At 31.1% G+C, this 20187-nt stretch overlaps 2 protein-coding genes across 3 annotated transcripts; both read left to right on the plus strand.

Moving 5' to 3' along the window:
- Window positions 1-634: 634 nt before the first annotated feature.
- On the plus strand, window positions 635-11242 carry Cand1 (Cullin-associated and neddylation-dissociated 1). 2 transcript variants are annotated; one of them, XR_001940876.1, is made up of 18 exons: window positions 635-676; window positions 1992-2161; window positions 2822-3035; window positions 3125-3417; window positions 3562-3724; window positions 3809-4082; window positions 4254-4760; window positions 4839-5122; window positions 5201-5332; window positions 5455-5623; window positions 5704-6001; window positions 6080-6278; window positions 6368-6625; window positions 7003-7191; window positions 7288-7531; window positions 8642-8788; window positions 9413-9514; window positions 10923-10998. XR_001940876.1 is itself a non-coding variant. In XM_018547137.1 (17 exons), the coding sequence occupies exons 1-17, from the start codon at window positions 635-637 to the stop codon at window positions 11054-11056; spliced, it is 3717 nt and encodes a 1238-aa protein (XP_018402639.1). In that variant the 3' UTR covers window positions 11057-11242. The 2 variants fall into 2 exon arrangements, 1 of the variants encoding a protein (XP_018402639.1); XM_018547137.1 differs by lacking the exon at window positions 9413-9514 and having other exon boundaries at window positions 10923-11242.
- Window positions 11243-15205: 3963 nt separating this feature from the next.
- LOC108779693 (THAP domain-containing protein 1) lies at window positions 15206-18018 on the plus strand. Its single transcript, XM_018547154.1, has 5 exons — window positions 15206-15315; window positions 15424-15669; window positions 15758-15960; window positions 16063-16182; window positions 17407-18018. The coding sequence occupies exons 1-5, from the start codon at window positions 15254-15256 to the stop codon at window positions 17685-17687; spliced, it is 912 nt and encodes a 303-aa protein (XP_018402656.1). The 5' UTR covers window positions 15206-15253; the 3' UTR covers window positions 17688-18018.
- The last annotated feature ends 2169 nt before the right edge of the window (window positions 18019-20187 follow it).

Consider the following 20187-nt stretch of genomic DNA (forward strand, 5'->3'; position numbering starts at 1 on the left):
GGCTTTATAAAAGAAAATTGCAAGGATATGAAAATCGGAGAGGATATTTACGATGATGCGAAATAATTTGTCGCTATAGCTACATCGAAAGTCACCGTCCAGTCAATCCACGGTCGATGAATTGCGTCAAAAATAACGACGAGTGCGTCCAATCCGATATTATTTTTTCAAGGCGATCTAAATATACGCGCGCACAACACCCGCTCGCGATACGATTTATGGTATGGTTTATGGCGGATTGGCGGCTGGCTCCCTTTATGGTTGCTTTAGGAACGCACAGTTCGACAGTACCGTCAAAATCTCCGACATACCGATGATCGTGCTGGAGATGCTGCTGATAGCAGGATCGTAGTAAAAAGGAGGAAGGAGTGAGAGAGAGAGAAAAAAAGAGGAGAAAAAGAAAACAAAAGTGCCGCTCTTATACCTTGGTTGATTCGGTTCCCTCGACTTTACGCGGGTTTGGCTTCCGCGTACACCGTGTCACCGGGCACATTCCGGTTTGTTTTTCCTTTCTTTTTTTCGTTGCAAGACACCCGCCACTCGGCATCCCCTCCGGGGTCGTATCTCGGGATCGTCCGCTCGATCGCCGCTGTCGTCGTCGTCGTCTAACCGGCTGTGAAAGGACTTCGTAATCATGGCTAGTGTGTCCTATCAAATAGCAAATCTACTGGAAAAGGTAATAAATGGCATTGACAATGTACTGACAGCTACATCGAGGAAATGTCCTGCTCGTAAAGTCTTATTTCATCATGGTATCTCTCCCTTTTTTGCAACATAACCTCGCATTTATCTTTACTTCACAGAAGAATAATTAGCCGTTAACCTTTACATGGGAGTCGCGAAATATATTATTCTCAAAACCAATCGTATCTTACATCCGATCAAATGTCAAACAGACATATGTTTTCTTAGACCCCAAAATTTTCGTAAAAAAGTTCTTTGGCCTTCTAAAGTTTAAAATGGTTCATAACTATTAAAAAGATAGAGGAAGTAATATAATACACATATATGTATTGATTTTGGAGTATATTTTTGTTCGTATGTTTCTTCCTAATCAAGGCATAATTTTTTTTGTTTATTTGAGCAGATACATTTATCTTTTCACATTCTAATAATAGGGAACAATGGTTATAATATTATATTACAATAATAAACCTGTTTTATAACTGAACCTCTTGCACAATTTATCTTTCTTCCTTTATTCTCCATTTTAGAGACAAAAGAGGAAAGATAAACAAGAAGTATAAAAAGTTTAGCTAATAAGAATATGCCTATTATTATGTGCTATATATAATACTTATATAAACATAAAAGATTGAATCTTCAATCGATTCACACTCTCTCTCTCTCTCTCTCTCTCTCTCTCTCTCTCTCTCTCTCTCTCTCTCTCTCTTTCTCTCTGATAGAATTTATTAAATAAATTGGATCTGTACAAAAAATAATTAACCATTAAAATGATTCATAACTTTCTTTAAAAAAAAAAATAGGGAAAGTGATACACATATATTTATCGATTTTAAAGTATAAATTTGTTTACTTTTAATTTATCTTTAGTTCTAATCAAGTTTCTTTTATTTGTTTGAATAGGGAAGATTGTTTCATCTTTGTACTGGCTATAGAAAAATAAGCCCTATGTTATGTTATGTGATAAGCAATATGCCATAAAATCTATGAATAAAGACATTCTAATCTTCCATCAGTTGTAACATTGTACAAAAAAAAAACTAGACTTTTTGACTGATTTCATCAACATTCAAGTTGCGCAAGCGTGGATAGAATGATCTATCTCAAAAGCTTATATATTTATCTCTAATTGTATTAATTGTTTGGATACTAAATCTTATCTTTGTTGATTTTTCGTAATATTGTACATTATAGATTAATATTTCTAATTTTATGATTAAATGTATCATGTGTTTCCATTATGTACACTCTGTATATTCCTTGTTTTTTGTTTTTATAATATAATGGTATTTGTATTCTTTTTGCAGATGACATCCAGTGATAAGGACTTCAGATTTATGGCAACTAATGATTTGATGAGTGAACTACAGAAAGACAGCATTAAACTGGATGATGATTCTGAACGCAAAGTTGTAAAAATGCTTCTTAAGTTATTGGAAGATAAAAATGGAGAAGTGCAGAATCTTGCTGTTAAATGGTAGATTCCTTTATTTAAATATCTTACCAAAATAATTCTTAATATATATATTTATATATATATATAATTCTATATATCTCTTACTTTAAAAGTAACACAAAAAATAAATTTTCTGAAAAATAGAAAAAATTTTTTTAACTTGACATAAAATTATTGACTGATCAGATAATATTGGCAAAAGTAATACAATCTCAACATAATCGTTGCCATTTTTGTTTTTGTTTACAACCAGTAAACAATCATCTTTTTTGAGTTGATGGTTTTTTAAAATCATTCTTTCCAAATTGTAATGATTTTAACCATTTTCTCTTAGTTTAACTTTTAATGATTGATAGACTAATGTTTACTTAATTAATTCATTACAATAACTCGAAAATCACTTTTCAATTATGTAACTTTTGAAGTAATAAATCAAAGTATTTTGTATACATTAATTTTTTGTATTAATTTCTTTACCTAATAACAGCATAAATTATTAATATATTATATATGATATCAAATCTTACTGTACCGTGAGAGTTTTAAACTAAATACCAATGAGAACATATTTATGAGATAATATGTATATAGATAAGAGAGTGAAGAAAAGCATAAAGTGTTATGCATATTTATTTTGCTTTGAGGGATTCTTTATCTAATTTTACAATTCAATTTTTTCAGTTTGGGTCCATTAGTCAATAAAGTAAAGGACTACCAGGTGGAAACTATTGTGGATGCTTTATGTACCAATATGGTCTCGGACAAAGAGCAGCTACGTGATATCTCCAGCATTGGCTTGAAGACTGTTATTTCCGAGCTTCCTGTGGGTTCTAGTGCATTAGTTGCAAATGTTTGTAGACGTGTTACAAACAAATTAAGCAGTGCTATTGAAAAAGTAATTGATCTTTATCTGATTCTTTCGCTGCAAATTTTAATATTTCTAGTTAATAATGTATATGTATAATGTATGTAATGCATTTTTAGCAAGAAGATGTATCTGTACAATTAGAAGCTCTCGACATTGTAGCTGACTTATTATCTCGATTTGGCGCTCTGCTAGTCACGTTTCATCCTATAATTTTGTCTGCGCTACTACCGCAACTCTCCTCGCCGCGACAAGCAGTCCGTAAACGCACTATAGTAGCGTTGAGTCATCTGTTGACGTCCAGCAACAATTATTTATATAATAAATTGCTGGATCATCTTCTTGAGGGTCTTCAAACTCAAACGGCGAAGAATGTAATACGTACCTATATCCAGTGTATTGCTTCTATCTGGTCAGTAGACAATTTGCATTATATTTTATCTATTTTTTGTTCCTGCACTGTCTGAATTAGTGTAGGAACAAAAAACAAACCCATAGTATGTGAATAATTGATGAAGAGAATAAATTACCATTGACTTGTCTAAATTTATTGCAGCCGACAAGCAGGTCACAGATTTGGCGAGCAAATACAACGCGTTATGCCATTGATTGTTCAATATAGTAACGAGGATGATGATGAATTGAGAGAGTATTGTTTGCAGGCTTTTGAATCTTTTGTTTATAGATGTCCGAAAGAAATTACACCGCACATAAATAAGGTATATAATTTGAAGTCATTTTATTCATTACAGGGCGTTTATATATTTTACACATAATTTAATGGAAAGTTTTTGATTTTTTAGATTATAGAGATCTGCCTAATATATATTACATACGATCCAAACTATAATTATGACGATGATGTCAACGATTTTTCTGATGGAGAAGGTATCGCAATGGAGGTAGAAGAAGATGGAGATGAAGATGCAGAAGACGAATATTCCGACGATGATGATATGAGTTGGAAAGTTCGTAGAGCAGCTGCAAAATGTCTAGAGGCGGTTGTATCTAGCAGGAGGGAGTTATTATCAGATCTTTACAAAGTCGTTTCTCCTGCATTAATTGCCAGGTTTAAAGGCAAGTATCGCGCGTATGGGATTCTGAAATTTGTTTAAAAAAATACAAAAGATGTAAAGAAAGTATCTATACTTAATCAAGAAATCTTATTTATTATTCAGAATTAATGAAATTTACTATAATATTTTATTTTCACTCAAATTAATTAAGTTCATTATAATGTAATTTTAGAAAGAGAAGAAAATGTCAAGTCAGACATTTTCCACGCATATATTGCTTTATTGAGGCAAACAAGATCAACAACCGGAGTCGCACTCGATCCTGACGCAATGGAAGATGACGATGGACCTATTTCGTTGTTGCAACAACAAGTACCACTAATAGTGAAGGCAGTTCATCGTCAAATGAAAGAAAAGAGCATCAAAACAAGACAGGATTGCTTCTCTTTATTAAAAGAATTAGTACTTGTTTTGCCTGGAGCTTTAACTAACCATATTCCAGCACTAATTCCCGGTATACAGTATTCCCTGGGAGATAAAAATTCCTCCTCGAATATGAAGATCGACACTTTAGCCTTTGTGCACACGCTACTAGTAACACATCAACCCGATGCGTTCCACATTCACATGCCTATTTTGGCACCTCCAATTATACTAGCTGTAGGAGATCCATTCTACAAGATTGCTGCTGAAGCGTTGCTCGTATTACAGCAACTTGTACAAGTTATCAGACCTCACGGTGAGCTATTTTACAATGCAATTTTTATTTGCGATTGTGAATATTAAAATGATATTTATGATGGATTAACATTTGCAGACAAACCATTCTATCGCGGTTTCACCTCGTTGTCGAATGAAATATATCAATGTACCTTAATGAGGCTCAAAACGGCGGATATCGATCAAGAAGTGAAGGAAAGGGCTATCGCCTGTATGGGACAGATCCTTGCGCACTTCGGGGATACTTTGTCAGATAAATTACACGTATGCCTGCCTATTTTTTTGGATAGGTTACGCAATGAGATAACAAGGCTTACTACTGTTAAGGCTCTAACTTGCATAGCCGCATCTCCCCTGAGAGTTGATTTAAAACCGATCATGGTAAATGTATAAAAAAATAAGTATACCGTTGAGAAATCACGCACATTTTTCTTTACAAACTGCTGCTGTATTTTGTAGGAAGAAGCAATACCTATTCTTGGATCTTTCTTAAGGAAAAATCAGCGAGCTTTGAAACTCTCTTCTCTTCCTCTTCTGGATACATTGGTACGCAATTATAGCTCGGCTCTGCACCCAGATTTACTTGATAAGGTAATAAAATATTTTATATATATGTAATATATATATGTATGTAATAAATAAATTAAATAAATATATTGAATAAATACTTAAAGAAAATCGCTGGATCCATTAATTTAAATTTTTATTTACAGGTTACTACGGAGTTACCTGCATTACTAAACGAGTCAGATCTGCACATTGCACAGTTAACGCTAAATCTTCTCACTACCATAGCGAAATTACATCCAACTGCCCTGACCAGAGTTTCCGAACATATCTTGCCAGAAATACTCATTCTAGTGAAATCGCCACTTCTTCAAGGTAAAATACTTCATTTTAATATTAAACAAATTAAAAATTTCACTATGCTTGCACATTTGAATTGAATGTTTGTCAAACAGGAGTTGCATTGAATTCAATGCTTGAGTTTTTCCAAGCCTTAGTTCAAGCGAATCTACCAGATCTGGGATACAGAGATCTTCTCTCAATGTTAATCGTCCCCGTTACTTCATCACTACTTCATAAGCAGGCTTATCATTCGTTGGCAAAGTGTGCAGCCGCCCTGACAATTCCATGGCATGATGAAGCTCAGTGTATTGTACAACAATTGTTAAAAGACGTTCAGAATCCATCAGATATTCAGAATGTTGCGCAACACATATTTGCTTTGTTGGTCATAGGAGAAATAGGAAGACATGTGTAAGAAGATTATAACTTATTTCTAACAAACAATATTATAAGAGAAAAAGATTCGTCTTCAAAATAATGTTTTTACAGAGATTTAAGTGGAATCAATTCGTTGAAACACACAATTTTAAATTCGTTCTCATCCCATTCGGAAGAGGTTAAATCGGCGGCCAGTTACACACTAGGAAATATTGCAATTGGGAATCTTCCTGAATACCTGCCTTTCATTCTTCAGGAGATTGAGGCACAGCCCAAGCGTCAATACCTGCTTTTGCATTCATTGAAGGAGGTAACATTTGTGTAGTTATAATCTTTATTCTAATCTAAATATTATTAAAGAAGATGGAAACATTTTTTAAATATTATTTCTTTCTATAGATTATTACAAGTCAATCAGCTAGTCCATCTGGTGTGTCACACTTACAAAATTTCGTGCCTTCGATTTGGATGCTCTTATATAGGCATTGTGAATGCGCGGAAGAAGGTACTCGTAACGTCGTGGCTGAATGTCTTGGTAAACTGACATTAATTGATCCTGCGACTTTGTTACCAAGACTGCAAGAATCGCTTAAATCACCATCAGCTCTTATGAGAACAACGACAGTTACAGCGGTTAAATTTACCATTTCTGATCAGGTACTTTAACCATAACACATGATTGTATATTTATTTCATTTTCTTAAAAAAATTTTTGAATTTTCAATCTTTTAAAGAATAAGTTACCACGATTTATTATCAAGTTTATTTATTATTTCGGACTCGTTTTTTTTGTTTTTTTGTTTTCTTCTTTTTGTGTCTTATAGTAGAATAAAATTCTTTCACTTTCAAGTTTTCTTGAACTTCATTCACAAGATGTTTTTATTATATGCGAGATTTTGCAGAAATAAATATTACATCTAAGTTTTTTTACTTGATAAACAAGTGTTTTATTACCAAGCTATTCATCTTTCTCTCTCTCTCTCTCTCTCTCTCACACACACACACACTTAGTTTAATATTTTATATATTTACAGCCACAACCGATCGATATCATGTTGAAACAATGTATGGGTAATTTTTTGGTTGCTCTGGAAGACCCTGATCTTAATGTGCGTAGGGTAGCATTAGTCGCGTTTAATTCTGCTGCGCACAATAAACCTATGCTAATAAGGGATCTTTTAGACGTAGTACTGCCGCATCTTTACACGGAAACTAAGATCAAGGTTAGTAAGAAAAGGAAATTTAATTTTCTATCTGAGTCAACAAGATTTCTCACTATTACTGAGACTGTATAATATAATAAACCGTCCGCCTTACAGAAAGAACTCATCAGAGAAGTCGAGATGGGACCTTTCAAACACACGGTAGACGATGGATTGGATCTTCGTAAGGCAGCATTTGAGTGTATGTACACCTTACTGGATTCATGTCTCGATAGGCTGGATGTCTTTGAGTTTTTAAATCATGTAGAGAATGGTCTCAGGGATCATTACGATATCAAAATGCTGACTTATCTTATGACTGCACGACTCGCACAATTATGTCCGACTGCAGTCTTGCAAAGTGAGTATATATTGTTTACGATTGTTGTATTTATTTGTACTGTGAAAAAAATTCTTATTTTAAACAACTTTTTATATTTTAAGTTTATAAAGGTTTCTAAAAAAAAATACCTAAAACTTGTTTACGTTTTATAAATATTTCTCTTTCTGAAAAATCTTAAAATATTTCAGATTACAATATATTTATCTTCACTAAAGTTTTTTAATTAATACAGTGTGTACTATCTATCATATAAATGTCAAATTGTTTTTTTAATATCCTATATATGAGATCTGTCTCAGGAATATCCAACCTCTGCATATATCTTTATCCTTGGGCAAAGACTCCCTTCTCCCTTTCTCTCTCGCCGAGCTAATATTTTCATAATCAATAACTCGTAAACTATTGCAAAAATTGAAAAGTTGCAGAGTACTTTTCGATTCAGTTTATTCCGCTCTATTTGCATATAAAAATAGTGCTAAGTATTCTAGAACACTGTATATATTTTTTAATATTATAAATATATGTTTTATATATATATATATATATATATATACACGTTATAAATAGTAGTATTTATTTACACATCAGCTTTACAAAAATAGCCAAGAAGGGGACTTGGTTTACAATATTTCTAAAACATTTATAACCCATACAATCTTACGTAACACTTCCAATATCCTATCCTATCCTTATCCTAATCCTTATCCTATGACTAGTCACAATTCTATTAAATCTCATCATATCCTATTCTACTTATACAAATTATCAAATTATCACAGCTTCGTAAATACTAGATTTAACCACAGCCCATTTAACACCAATCATCTATCCTTTACCTACCCTAAGCCTATTTTATTACTGATTCCTTCGCCTTCCTTTATTCCTCATCTCTTTTCTTATTTGCCGTTTCTTTTTCCTTTTCTTTTTCTTTCCATATATATATGTTATAAATATATGTTATATATTTTATTATATATTTATATATGTTATATATACACATTACACACATATATTTTTTAATTTACATTTCTGAAATTTTGAAAAATTACGTGAAAAATTCTATTTTTGCTATATTTTAGAATATTTATTTAATATTCTAGTCTTGACTCTGTAACGTTCGTTTTATAGGGCTGGAGCGATTAGTCGAGCCACTGAAGAGTACTTGCACAATGAAAGTAAAGGCGAATTCTGTAAAACAAGAATACGAGAAGCAAGACGAATTGAAACGATCTGCGCTGAGAGCTGTTGCAGCATTATTAACTATTTCTGATGCAGGTAAATAGAATTGTTTTGAAAAGTTAAATTAAATGAAAAGAAATAAACAAATTGCCAATATGAGCCAACACAAGTTCTTAGTGTGTATTTTTCATACAATTTATTCGAAATTAATATTACAACATATATACGTTTCGACCTATGATTAAGGTCCTCTTCAGTACATATTAAATTAATATTAATTTAATATTTATTAATTATTAATTTGATTAATTTAATATGTACTGAAGAGGACTTTAACCGTAGGTCGAAACGTATACGTTTTATTATTCATTTCGAATAAATTGTATAAAAAGTACACACTGAACTTGTGTTGGCTCATATTGACAATTTATTTCTTTTGATTTATTCAACTGAGCCTTTTAATTATCTTATTTTTTAAATTAAATGATATATTAAGAGAGAATTTATTTAAGATATTTAGAATTTAATAAACGAATTAGTGTGCCCGATGAATACATTAAATATTCGAATAAATAAATAAACGTAAATTCAAATACACTCTTTTGTTATTCATTAAGAAACGAATAAATACTTTTTCATTCCATTTAAATGAAAATTTGAATATAATTACGAATATTTTTGTTTTTGTATTTACTTGTACTCTGTATTATCTGTACATAGTTTGCAAGCTTACAAGAGAAAACAGAAATCTGTAAAAATAATGAAATCAGCAGAGAAATCCTCTATCAATGACGCCAAATGGAAGACTAGTGACACAGCTCGGTAAATAGCTAAACAAATTGAGGATAAAAATAATGTTATCTTAAATAAAAACTTATTATATAAAAATCTGTGTTATTTCAAATGAAGACTATAGAATTATATGTCATATCAAATAGATTTCATATAAATGAAAAATGTTTTGTTTACTAAAATATTTTTCAAAATTTCTAAGTTTTCCTTCTTATCTCTAAATATTACACAACGACAAAAATAAAAATTTTCAAAGTGCCGGTTATAGGTAACAATTGCTTATTGGAGTTCTTTTTTATTAGTTTATATTTTGTTGTGAATAAATATTTTAGAAACTCAAATTTTGAATGAATATATGATATAAATATAGGGGAGAATGTTCTAAATCGGACCTTTTTAATTTAGATAAATACAGTTAAGCAGATTTGTGTGCTATTTATAATGTAAAGTCTTTATAAGACACTGAACATGTGACAGCATTTTGGCAGTATTCTATCATAACATTCATAGAAAGAAGCAAATATGTATTTTCGGCTGTCATGCAAAAATTTTTTTTAAAGAGAAAATCCTTGTAAATCATTTAAAAGATATTAAAAATTTGAACGGTAACTGATTTAAGATAATTAAAGAGTGTAGAATTCAAAAATTTCAAGAATTTTGTGATTACTTTTGCGGTTTATTGTAAAATTTGTTCTAATAGTTTGAAAGAATCTGTGTCCAAATCGGACCTCTCTTTGGATATCCAAATCAGATCTATACAAAAAACACTAAAAAGACGAGTAAGCCAGCTAATTCATCAAAGAAAGAAGATTCGCCACACCCTGATTGTAGTACTGATAATCGACCGACCAGATCTGGTCTAAGGGACACTAAATCAATAAAATATCATGTGTCATCAGACTCTGATTGATGGAATTTTTTATTTATTTTAATTTTAATAATATAAACTGTATTTTTATCTTTGAGTCTTAAATTTCTCGTTTTTACTCAATACTAACAAAAATTAATTAAAATATTTTAAAATTCTATCTAAAAATTCATAAAAATAGGAGAGGTCCAATTTGAAACTCATGGTTCCTTTTTGGACCGGAAAATGCATTTTTACATTTTTCATTATAGTTCGACACAGGTAAGAGATACGTCAAAATGATCTACTGAAGCAAAAATGAAGAAAAATAAATGATCTTTCGAACGGCACCATTGGTTTTATGATCGGACTTTATTTACACCTTATAGAGAACAAAAACTGTAAATAGGTCCGATTTAGATCACTTTGCTCTATGATAATTTTTTTAATGTAAAAATTTTGAATAAACAATTTGTAGCTCAATTATAAATTTATGTATTCATCAGGTTCGAAATTAACTAACACAATTATTTTAATTTACATACAATATGAAAAATTTATGACAATTATATATTGTTTATATATTTGCAGATAAAAACCCATCGTTGAGCGAATTTGTCGGACAGATAAAAGCTGCGCCAGAACTGCTGCCGCTTTTCGAAATAATACAAAAGGACTGTACCGGCAGTAACGTAAACGAAGCAAACGCAATGGATCAGAGCTAAGAATAATTGACTTAATTCTTTTTTGTATCTCGTATAGATAAATATGGGTTAAGCGCGTTCGTGATCATACTCTACGTATAGTTTATTTCTATACATTATTTTTTCATTATTATCTTCGATTTGAAGGTAGTTTCTAATAAATGTGAGTTAATGTAGCACATCATGTATAAATTTTAAAATAAATTTACCAGCAATAATCATTTTATCATTATATGGATAATTTCCTGTTTTACCAGATAAGTCTATATAATTATCATAGTAGTTTACAAGATAATCTTGTTGTTCTCTTTACGCCTGTCTTATGTTACACCTCTCTCACATGCTTATGGTGCGCACGCTAATTATTCAATTGCTACAAGTACTTATATGGCATATATAGTTAATACTGGTTTCGAACGACGGTATTTTCAAGAGGTGTTTTTGTGGATAAGAATAATCTCGAGAAGTTGCCGGCCTTTTCTGAGGAGACACAAGCGTAAATATTTTGGTTCCTACTAGGGATATCATACCAGAGATCTAGAGCATGACAGACTAGTGCGTTGTGTGCCATCATGCCATGCTATACTCGCATTCGGTAATATTGTTGAAAGAAAATACTCAATAAAAGATAATGCTAAAATAAAGGTAAAAATAACAATTTTGAATGTACAAACATTCAAACGTTCATATCGTTTAGGCTGAAATCTACATGTAAAAGTCCGAGTCTATAATGAGATGATAGTTTGCAGTAAGTCAGTGAGTCGAAAGCTAATCTAACTCCGGATCTATAAATAGGTAGTTTTTTTAAGCTTCAAGCCATAAGAAATTGACTAATTACAGTCGAATTTGAGGAGAATAATCGATTATGATTCGTCCATTTCTTATGGCTTAAGGCTTAGGATGTGGTCCCATGGTGCGGAATTGGCGGAATTAGCGGAATTGGCGGAACATTCGTGATTGGTCGTGATTTCATCCCGCTGATTCCGTTCCGCTAAAGTATTTTCTTATATCCCATGAAGCGGAATTTCCGGAATGCGCAATTAGCGCTGACACACACAAATCACAAGAGTCTTCCAATAGATCACTTTCATTAGATCTACCAGAATAGCGTTTGTCATTGGCTTGCATTGATTGCGCATTCGCAAGTTCCGCTCCATGGGACATAGGAAACTAAACTCCTGTGGATCGGAATCACAAATACCTACATGTATCTATACATTCGTCAAAATTCAGAAATTCCGTAATTGAGAAACAAGTACGTCAGTGACGTCAATATACGCTCGTAAATAAACAATTATTCGTAATTATGTAGTCGAAAAAGTTGTATTTAATTATTTGTATCTTATTAAAGTCTTTAAATCAATGTAAATGTGTGTACTTCAAAAGTAGACACTACGCCGCAAAATTGCAAAATTATATATTTTATACGACATTGCAATTAAAAATGAAAGAAAACGACAATTTTGAGTGCGACTTATATTTAGTGTTGAAAGAAGATAGCAACAACAGGAGCAAGCGATAATCTTATTAAGGAAATGTTGGCCGAAGATACGGAAAAATATGTGAATTACTTTGGAATTCCATTATCCATTTAGAATCCCTCAATATTTAAAGCATTATTAGTATAATAGAAATAGTAGGACCAACTATTACTAAACAATATTTTATTCGCGATCCTATTTCACCTGAGACTCGGCTCCAAATTACACTGCGCTATTTAGCATCAGGAGACAGTATGAAATCCCTGTCATATATACCGTTGTGTATAAAATCATGTAATATCAGCTTAACAGCCTCAACAACGACACAATTAGTTTTTATTAGTTTTTATAGGAACGGCGGAATCCGCAAAAGAAATAAATTTGCGCAACAGAAAACAGCGGAATGAAGCCACAACCAATCACAAGCGTTCCACCAATTCAGCATTGCGTTAATTAGTATCTAATTCCGTGATGGGACCGCACCCTAATCACGGAAAACGTACAATTAAACGTAAGATAATGCTAGAAGTTATTTAAAAAAATTGTTAAAGGCGACGACACCATGAAGGAATGGGAGTAATTCTATCTAGAAAAGGACGTACTCATTTGGGCCTTTTCGTTCTCTCTCGTTTCGCGCATGCGTATAGCCATATACTCTGAGAGAGGGGATCGAAAGAAAGAACGAGAAAAGTTTCATATAAATGAGTTGAAAGTACAACGCACGGTCTATTACATGACCAGGCAAGCTTGATCACTTTGGAATCAAACAAAGAATTGGCTTCGATAAAGTTAAGGGCTCTCCCATGCCAAGGATTGCTCTTTCTTCTTCTTCTCAGTAATAAGAATATGGGTGGTACTTGCTGCGTATGCAAGATTGAACGTTGTTATTTATTTAAACAACGACAATTTCACAGGTAAGCTTATGAAAGAAGTATAGTTATATTTTATACTTTATTATATATAAATATATTTTAGATTGTGAAATTAATATAATGTATTCTTAGATTCCCGATAGATACGGAACGACGAGAAAAATGGTTACATAGTATACACTGTCACATAGGGTATACTATCAATCTTAATAAGGAAACGAGAATTTGTAGTGATCATTTTACAGAAAATGATTATTACAATTGTGACATACTCCCCCATAAATCATCTAGAAGATTGAAGAGGACTGCTATTCCATCTGTCTTCACGCAAAGGTAATAATATTAATAGGATATATTGATGGGATATATAATTAATTATACACGTTGTATGTACATACTTATGCATCCATGCATTTAGTTCATTTACATGGGGAATATATTATAGAGGCGCTACTAACGCTGGTACGGCCATTTTGGAGGCCCTGGGTAGAGTCCTAGATATCAGAGAAGCGCAACCGGCTTAAAGCCTTGTGTCCACGATACTAGAAATCGGTCCGAGATCTCGGATGAAGGAAAAATTGATCAATTACATTGGTCATGTGACCAAATTGTTCAAATGTGATTTGCTAATTCTTTCTTCATCCGAGATGTCGGACCGATTTCTAGCATCGTGGACACAAGGCTTAAGTCGGTATCGCAAAACTACTAAGAAAAGTATTAAAAATGGCGTCATTTACAGACAACTATGAAATTCACCAATCATCTATTAGTTAGCCATTTTTAATACCAATAAATGATTGTCATGATTGGCTGAGACAGTCACGCCAATCAGGACGCGGAACATCGGTTGCGCTTCTCTGATATCTAGGACTCTAGCCCTGGGTTGTTCTTTCAATGGCTGCGTTCCGTTTCATGCATATGCACGCATTCCCCTATTGGCGATGCAAAGATTTCTCTGTGGCGCTCCTAGTGGCGGCCGGTAGAAGCTCCGCTAGTCAGACATTTGGCTAAACTTATACGTGCTATAATGGAAAATAATAAAGTAAAATCAAAAAGAAATATTACATACTGCTCTGTGGCACAATGGCATAATTATAAAAAGAATGGGATCAGTTTTCATCACTTTCTAAACAAATTTTTTTTGTTCTGCGCATTCGTTGGCTGTAAAACCAAGAATATAGCGAACTGTAATAGCATTGGATAGCATTATATGCGAAATACTACAACGTCTTTTGATTCGTTTAAATTTAGAGGTCCGTAAAACCCTCACATGGCTGACAGTCACGTGATCGGTGTCCACCGACATCAAAGAACTACTGTCGCTACTGTATGTAGTTATACTGTGGTTATACATCGATGTTATGAAATTGGCCAATCTTAAGCGGGGAGCACAGACTTTTGCATAACGCATAAACCATATACATAAAGAATTTGATTGGTCCATTGACTCATGCATAAGAAAATGGACCAATGAAATTCCTTATGCACATGCTTTATGCGTTATGCAAAAGTCTGTGCTCCCCGCTATAGCTATTCCTTTGAAGAATGGAATGACTGTGATTGGCCACTTTCATAACATCGGTGTCATAACTTCGACGTAAATTGAACCGTGTAAACGTAGTAGTACTAGAAGTTACTATAATCTAGTTATTTCCCCAATGACGCGTGACACGCGCGTCAAATGGCGCGCCCATGAGTTCTTACCTTTATGCGTTATGCAAAAGTGTGTGTTTATCTCACCTTATGTTCTTTACACCATGGTTTAGTATCCTGGTTGGAGTATCTAGAAAAATTAGAAAAAAGTGTAAAAAGAGAAATATAAGATTGTTTATGTAAAAAGTTTTTCCTTTAAAATTTTTGTGACAATGAGGCGATGTTGCTTTTGTAATACTATAAGAACTCATGAATCTAGAGTAACATTTCACAAGTAAGAGTATTGCATTGCTTTATATAATTCTATAACTTAAAGGTTATCTTTGATCTAAAATACATAATAAAATTTAATAGTTACTTCGTGTGTTCTTATTAATTGTAGGTTTCCTCTTAAAGATCAACGTCTTTTAAAACAGTGGATAAATAATTTTCCTACAAAAAATTGGACACCAACAAACTCGGCCATCTTATGCTCTAACCATTTTACAGAAGATTGTTTTGAGCGTTCAGCATTTAAAGTACGATTAAAACCCAACAGCATTCCAACGCGTTTTGATAATCCTCCCCATTCCTTCTGTATATATTGTAAACGCAAGCGTATATATAAATCAGGATATTCTTTTTTCAAGTAAGATTTATAAAATTTTTATAATTATACATGTAACTTAATATTATTTACTAATATTTTATTATAATGTTGTATTGTGTAACTTAAGGTTCCCAGTAGACAAATCAGATCTTTTAAAAAAGTGGCTTGATAATATTGGAATCAAGAATTGGACTCCAAACAGCAGCAGTCTTTTATGCTCTGAACATTTTGAAGAAACTTGTTTTCGCAAGATAGGAAAATATTTGAAGCTAAAAGAGGGAAGTGTTCCAACAATATTCAAGGTTGAATATTTTAGCAATATAAAGTCAGGTAAAAACTTTATTTTTATATTCTCTATGAATTTCTTTTCAATCATTAAAATAAGAATTCAATAAAATTATATTCTTTATAACTATATTACTATATCAACAGAAACAGTTCCTCTTTGTGAGACAGAATTTAATCAAAAGATACACTTTAATGATAATAATGAGTTTAACCCTGTACAACAAGCTTCTTGCAATGAATTAAGAAATCAAATACATTCAGCAGGTAACTATTTTTTATTTTTAGTTTTATTAGAAGTTAGAGAATTCCATAATTTATTTTTTTTCTTAGATCAAAATATCAGTAATATTTCTATAAATGAGAATATATTTAAAATGAGAATATATCTATTTTTATTTATTATAAACAATAAAAGTAGTGGTATATAATAACATAATAAGATAACACGAGTTTACAAAATAACAAAAAATTACTTCGAACTGGAGTAAGTATTTCCTATAGAACTTTAAATGCTAAATTGTGTTATTACAACAAACCAAAAAATTCTAGCATGTCAGATTTTAAGGTATTTAAAGTTAAATGTTTAAAAAATGGTTTTCTAACAATATTTAACATTGTTTTATAAAAAAAAAGTTATGTTACCTTGCAATTTTGATTGAAAATTATGAATATATTGTTCATCATCCATACAATGCATTTTTTAAGTTTTAAAGTCTTATTTTTGAGCCATGTTATGAAAAATTAAATATCAAGTTTTTCTGTGATAGCAAATGTTTTGCTTATAATGAAGTCATGTACAATTTCTAGTTTGTAACCATCAATACATACCATATATATAGACCTTGGATATGCTTTCTATAGTTGAACTAATGCACTGTTGGAACTTAAAATGAGATGGTTTGTTTGATATTTAGCAAAAGCAAGAGAGTTGTGCATAAAAACCAGACCTTGTATCACTTTAGGTTTGTTTGTAGTGCATTTAAAGTAAATGAACTTTTTGTCTGAAATATTTTTTAGTGTATTTTTCTTCAAGTATTCAAAATAGGCAATTAAAATGCGTACTGTATGTATATGTGTGCATGCATATACATTTAGGAGAATCTATAAGGATAAATTATATACTATGTATTAATATAAATTATAAATTATAAGACTATGTGAAATCATTATCATAGGTGAAAAATTTGTTGTCTTACAAAAACTTTGTAGTTAACATGTTAAGTGTTGTGTCGGTCATTGGTCATCAACGACGACGACAAAGATACAAAATTTAATATTCTTATATTGAAAATTTTGAAAAGTTTTAGAATTAAAAAAATAAAAATATAATTGAATGGAATAAATAAAAAACTAATTCTTTCTCATTTTCGATAAGAATCAAATATAGAAAAACTTCGTCTATATTCAAAGTAATTAAAAAAAATTGTGTGAATTAGTGTAATTATTATAAAATAATCTTTTTCAATATCATTTCAATTTTTTTTACAGAAGAAAATGTAGACAAGTTATCAATGTCCAATAATACTGGATCATGGATTATAAGTTCAATAATTCATGATCATCATTATGATGCTTCTCCAGCATCTCCAGCAATACTACGTAGAAAGCTTATAAAAAATCAAGAAATGTTAAAGAATAAGAACCATATTATTAAACTTCAGAAACGACAGCTTCAACGCCTTCGAATACGCTTAATGGACTTGAAAGAAATAATAATGAGATTACGGCGTCAGCGCATGGTAAAGCCAATGCATCAGAAAATTATTTGAGCTGTAATGTAAAAGAATTTATAGAGTGTCTTAAAAAGATGATAAGTTGTTGACCAAACGCCAATGCCCACAAATTTTGCATTAACTACATTTTTATTCATCTCGTCTATATAATTGTGTGTGGAAAGATGAACAGCAAGGCTTTGCCTGCAGCAAGTGCATTAAAATCGTGATACTATTCTATAGAGAGCCAGAGTTTGTTTTGAAAAGTTTTATAACGTTAAAATGTAAATTGTTTGTAAAGTTATAAAATTAACAGAACAATCATTTATCATGCAATTACAATAAAGGTTTTTTGCTAACTGAATCTCGGTTTTAATCAATTGTGCAATCAACAACATGTACATATATACTTAGACTAAGCATTCGAGCTTGAAATTAAGTTAACAGAGGAATTGTATAATAAAGATGAGCCATTGTTATTTCTGTCTTATCGCGTAGAATATGTATATTATAAAAGTTAATTACTTCGGAGATAATATTGTTTTAAATAATTTAATATGTATTTACTGTATTATTTTATAGCAGAAAATATTTTATAGTGGAGAATTTATATTTTAAATTATAAAAGGGAAGAAAGTAAATCCCAAGTTATTAAAATGTACATTATATTGTTTGTTTAAGTTCAGTAAAAATAATTGCGTTTTTTATATATAGTAGCACTAAATATGTATTATTTCGATATTATATACAGTATAAGATTATAGATAAAATAAATATAGTTAAATGTTAAATTAATAAATATGTAATTAAAATGTAATGTATAACTTTTTGTATAAATAAAATGAAATAATAGTAAAAAGAGTAGAAAATTGTTTAAAAATAAAATTAACTTTTATAATTAATATTACCTATATTTTTATATTGCATTACATTTTACATTATAATATATTACATTATATTTAATAAATTTTAATACATAAATATATATAAATATTATTGATTGTTGAAAATAAGTTTACATTTCTAGAATAAATATATAAAAATACGGAAGAAAGGTAATAATTAAGAGAAAGTACAATATAATTAAAAAATGTTAATGGATTCCATTGACAAATTTAGTTTAGAATCTCTAAAATTGTCAATAGACATGCAATGTCTGTTAAACAAAAATATTACAAATTTCTGTAATATCTTCTAATTAATTTGTAATGATTAATTTGAAATTTAATTAACTTTTAAACTTACATCTAAAATATGATTATCTATTATGTTTATCGTCTTTATATGCAATTTGAATCTAATATTGGTCGTTATAAATACAAAATTGTATAATTTTTAATTTTACACTTTTTCTCTTTATCATAGCGCATGCTTCAGTTTTCATCCATGGTCGAAGAAATCCAGCAGGATTGCGCATGGTGTAATAAGTACTTATTACACCATGGGATTGCGTTCCAAAACTCGTCTCTGTTAACTTTAATGCGGGGTCTACCATAGAAGTCGTAAACCGACGGTTAATTCCAATGGAATTATCCAATCGCATTTGTCTTTGACCAGAATGAACCAATCACGGTTGATACTTTAATCGTCGGTTAGCTTAACCGACGTTGGTGAAATTGGTCCTTAAGTCGTAGAAAATTGATCAATCATAATCGAGTATTCTTTTCGTATTTGAATGTGATTGGTTAATTTCCTATGACTTAAGATCCTACGACCACTACGACTTCTATTGTAGACTCCGCATAACTGTTTATTTTATTCTATTGAGCATCAAATGTTGGACGAAGATAAAAGATATTCAGAGTTGACAGTCGAGTTTTGGCGCACATGACTCTTCTACCATGATTTCGGCCAAGAAGACTAGTTCTAGTCTTCTTGATTTCGACCATATGACACATTTCCTAACCTAATAATTAACTTTAACGAAAACAAAATTACCATTCGATGGCACATACCAAAACCCTCAATTTTTATTATTAATATTTCGTTTCGTGAAGTAATTACAGTGCATATTTTCAATTGTCAGATTCGTTGGTTTCACAAAAAATACACCGATTGATATATGTATATATATATGTTTTTATCAACACTGATGGGGCAAGCATAAATTCATACAAATAGCACAATTTTCCTATTAATAACAGAACACAAGCTTAATTTTATATAATTAATTAGTACACATGCTTATTGTATTTTAAGAAGTAGATATATATTTGAAATTTGTGGCGGAAGCAAAAAGGAAAATTCTTGTTTAGTTCAGCAAAAAAAAATAAACCTATTGATGTGGCAATTTAGAATACGCGTTTACATTTTATTAAATTATATCAAATTGCAGTCTCAAAACTATTTACCATCTGGTTGAAACATTGTGATTTTATGGAATTATTTATACTGTAAACAGCAATATGTAAGAGACATTATCTTGACATATCTGATTAATGTAGACTATCTATTTTACAACAGTCATAATAATTCGACTATCGTAGTAGATATTTGGCATAATTATTTCACATTTTTAGCTGAGATTAATTATTCTAAAAATTATACAAATCTCAAA

This window comes from Cyphomyrmex costatus, unplaced genomic scaffold (genome assembly GCF_001594065.2).
Source record: "Cyphomyrmex costatus isolate MS0001 unplaced genomic scaffold, Ccosl1.0 scaffold61, whole genome shotgun sequence".
Classification (NCBI taxonomy): domain Eukaryota; kingdom Metazoa; phylum Arthropoda; class Insecta; order Hymenoptera; family Formicidae; genus Cyphomyrmex; species Cyphomyrmex costatus.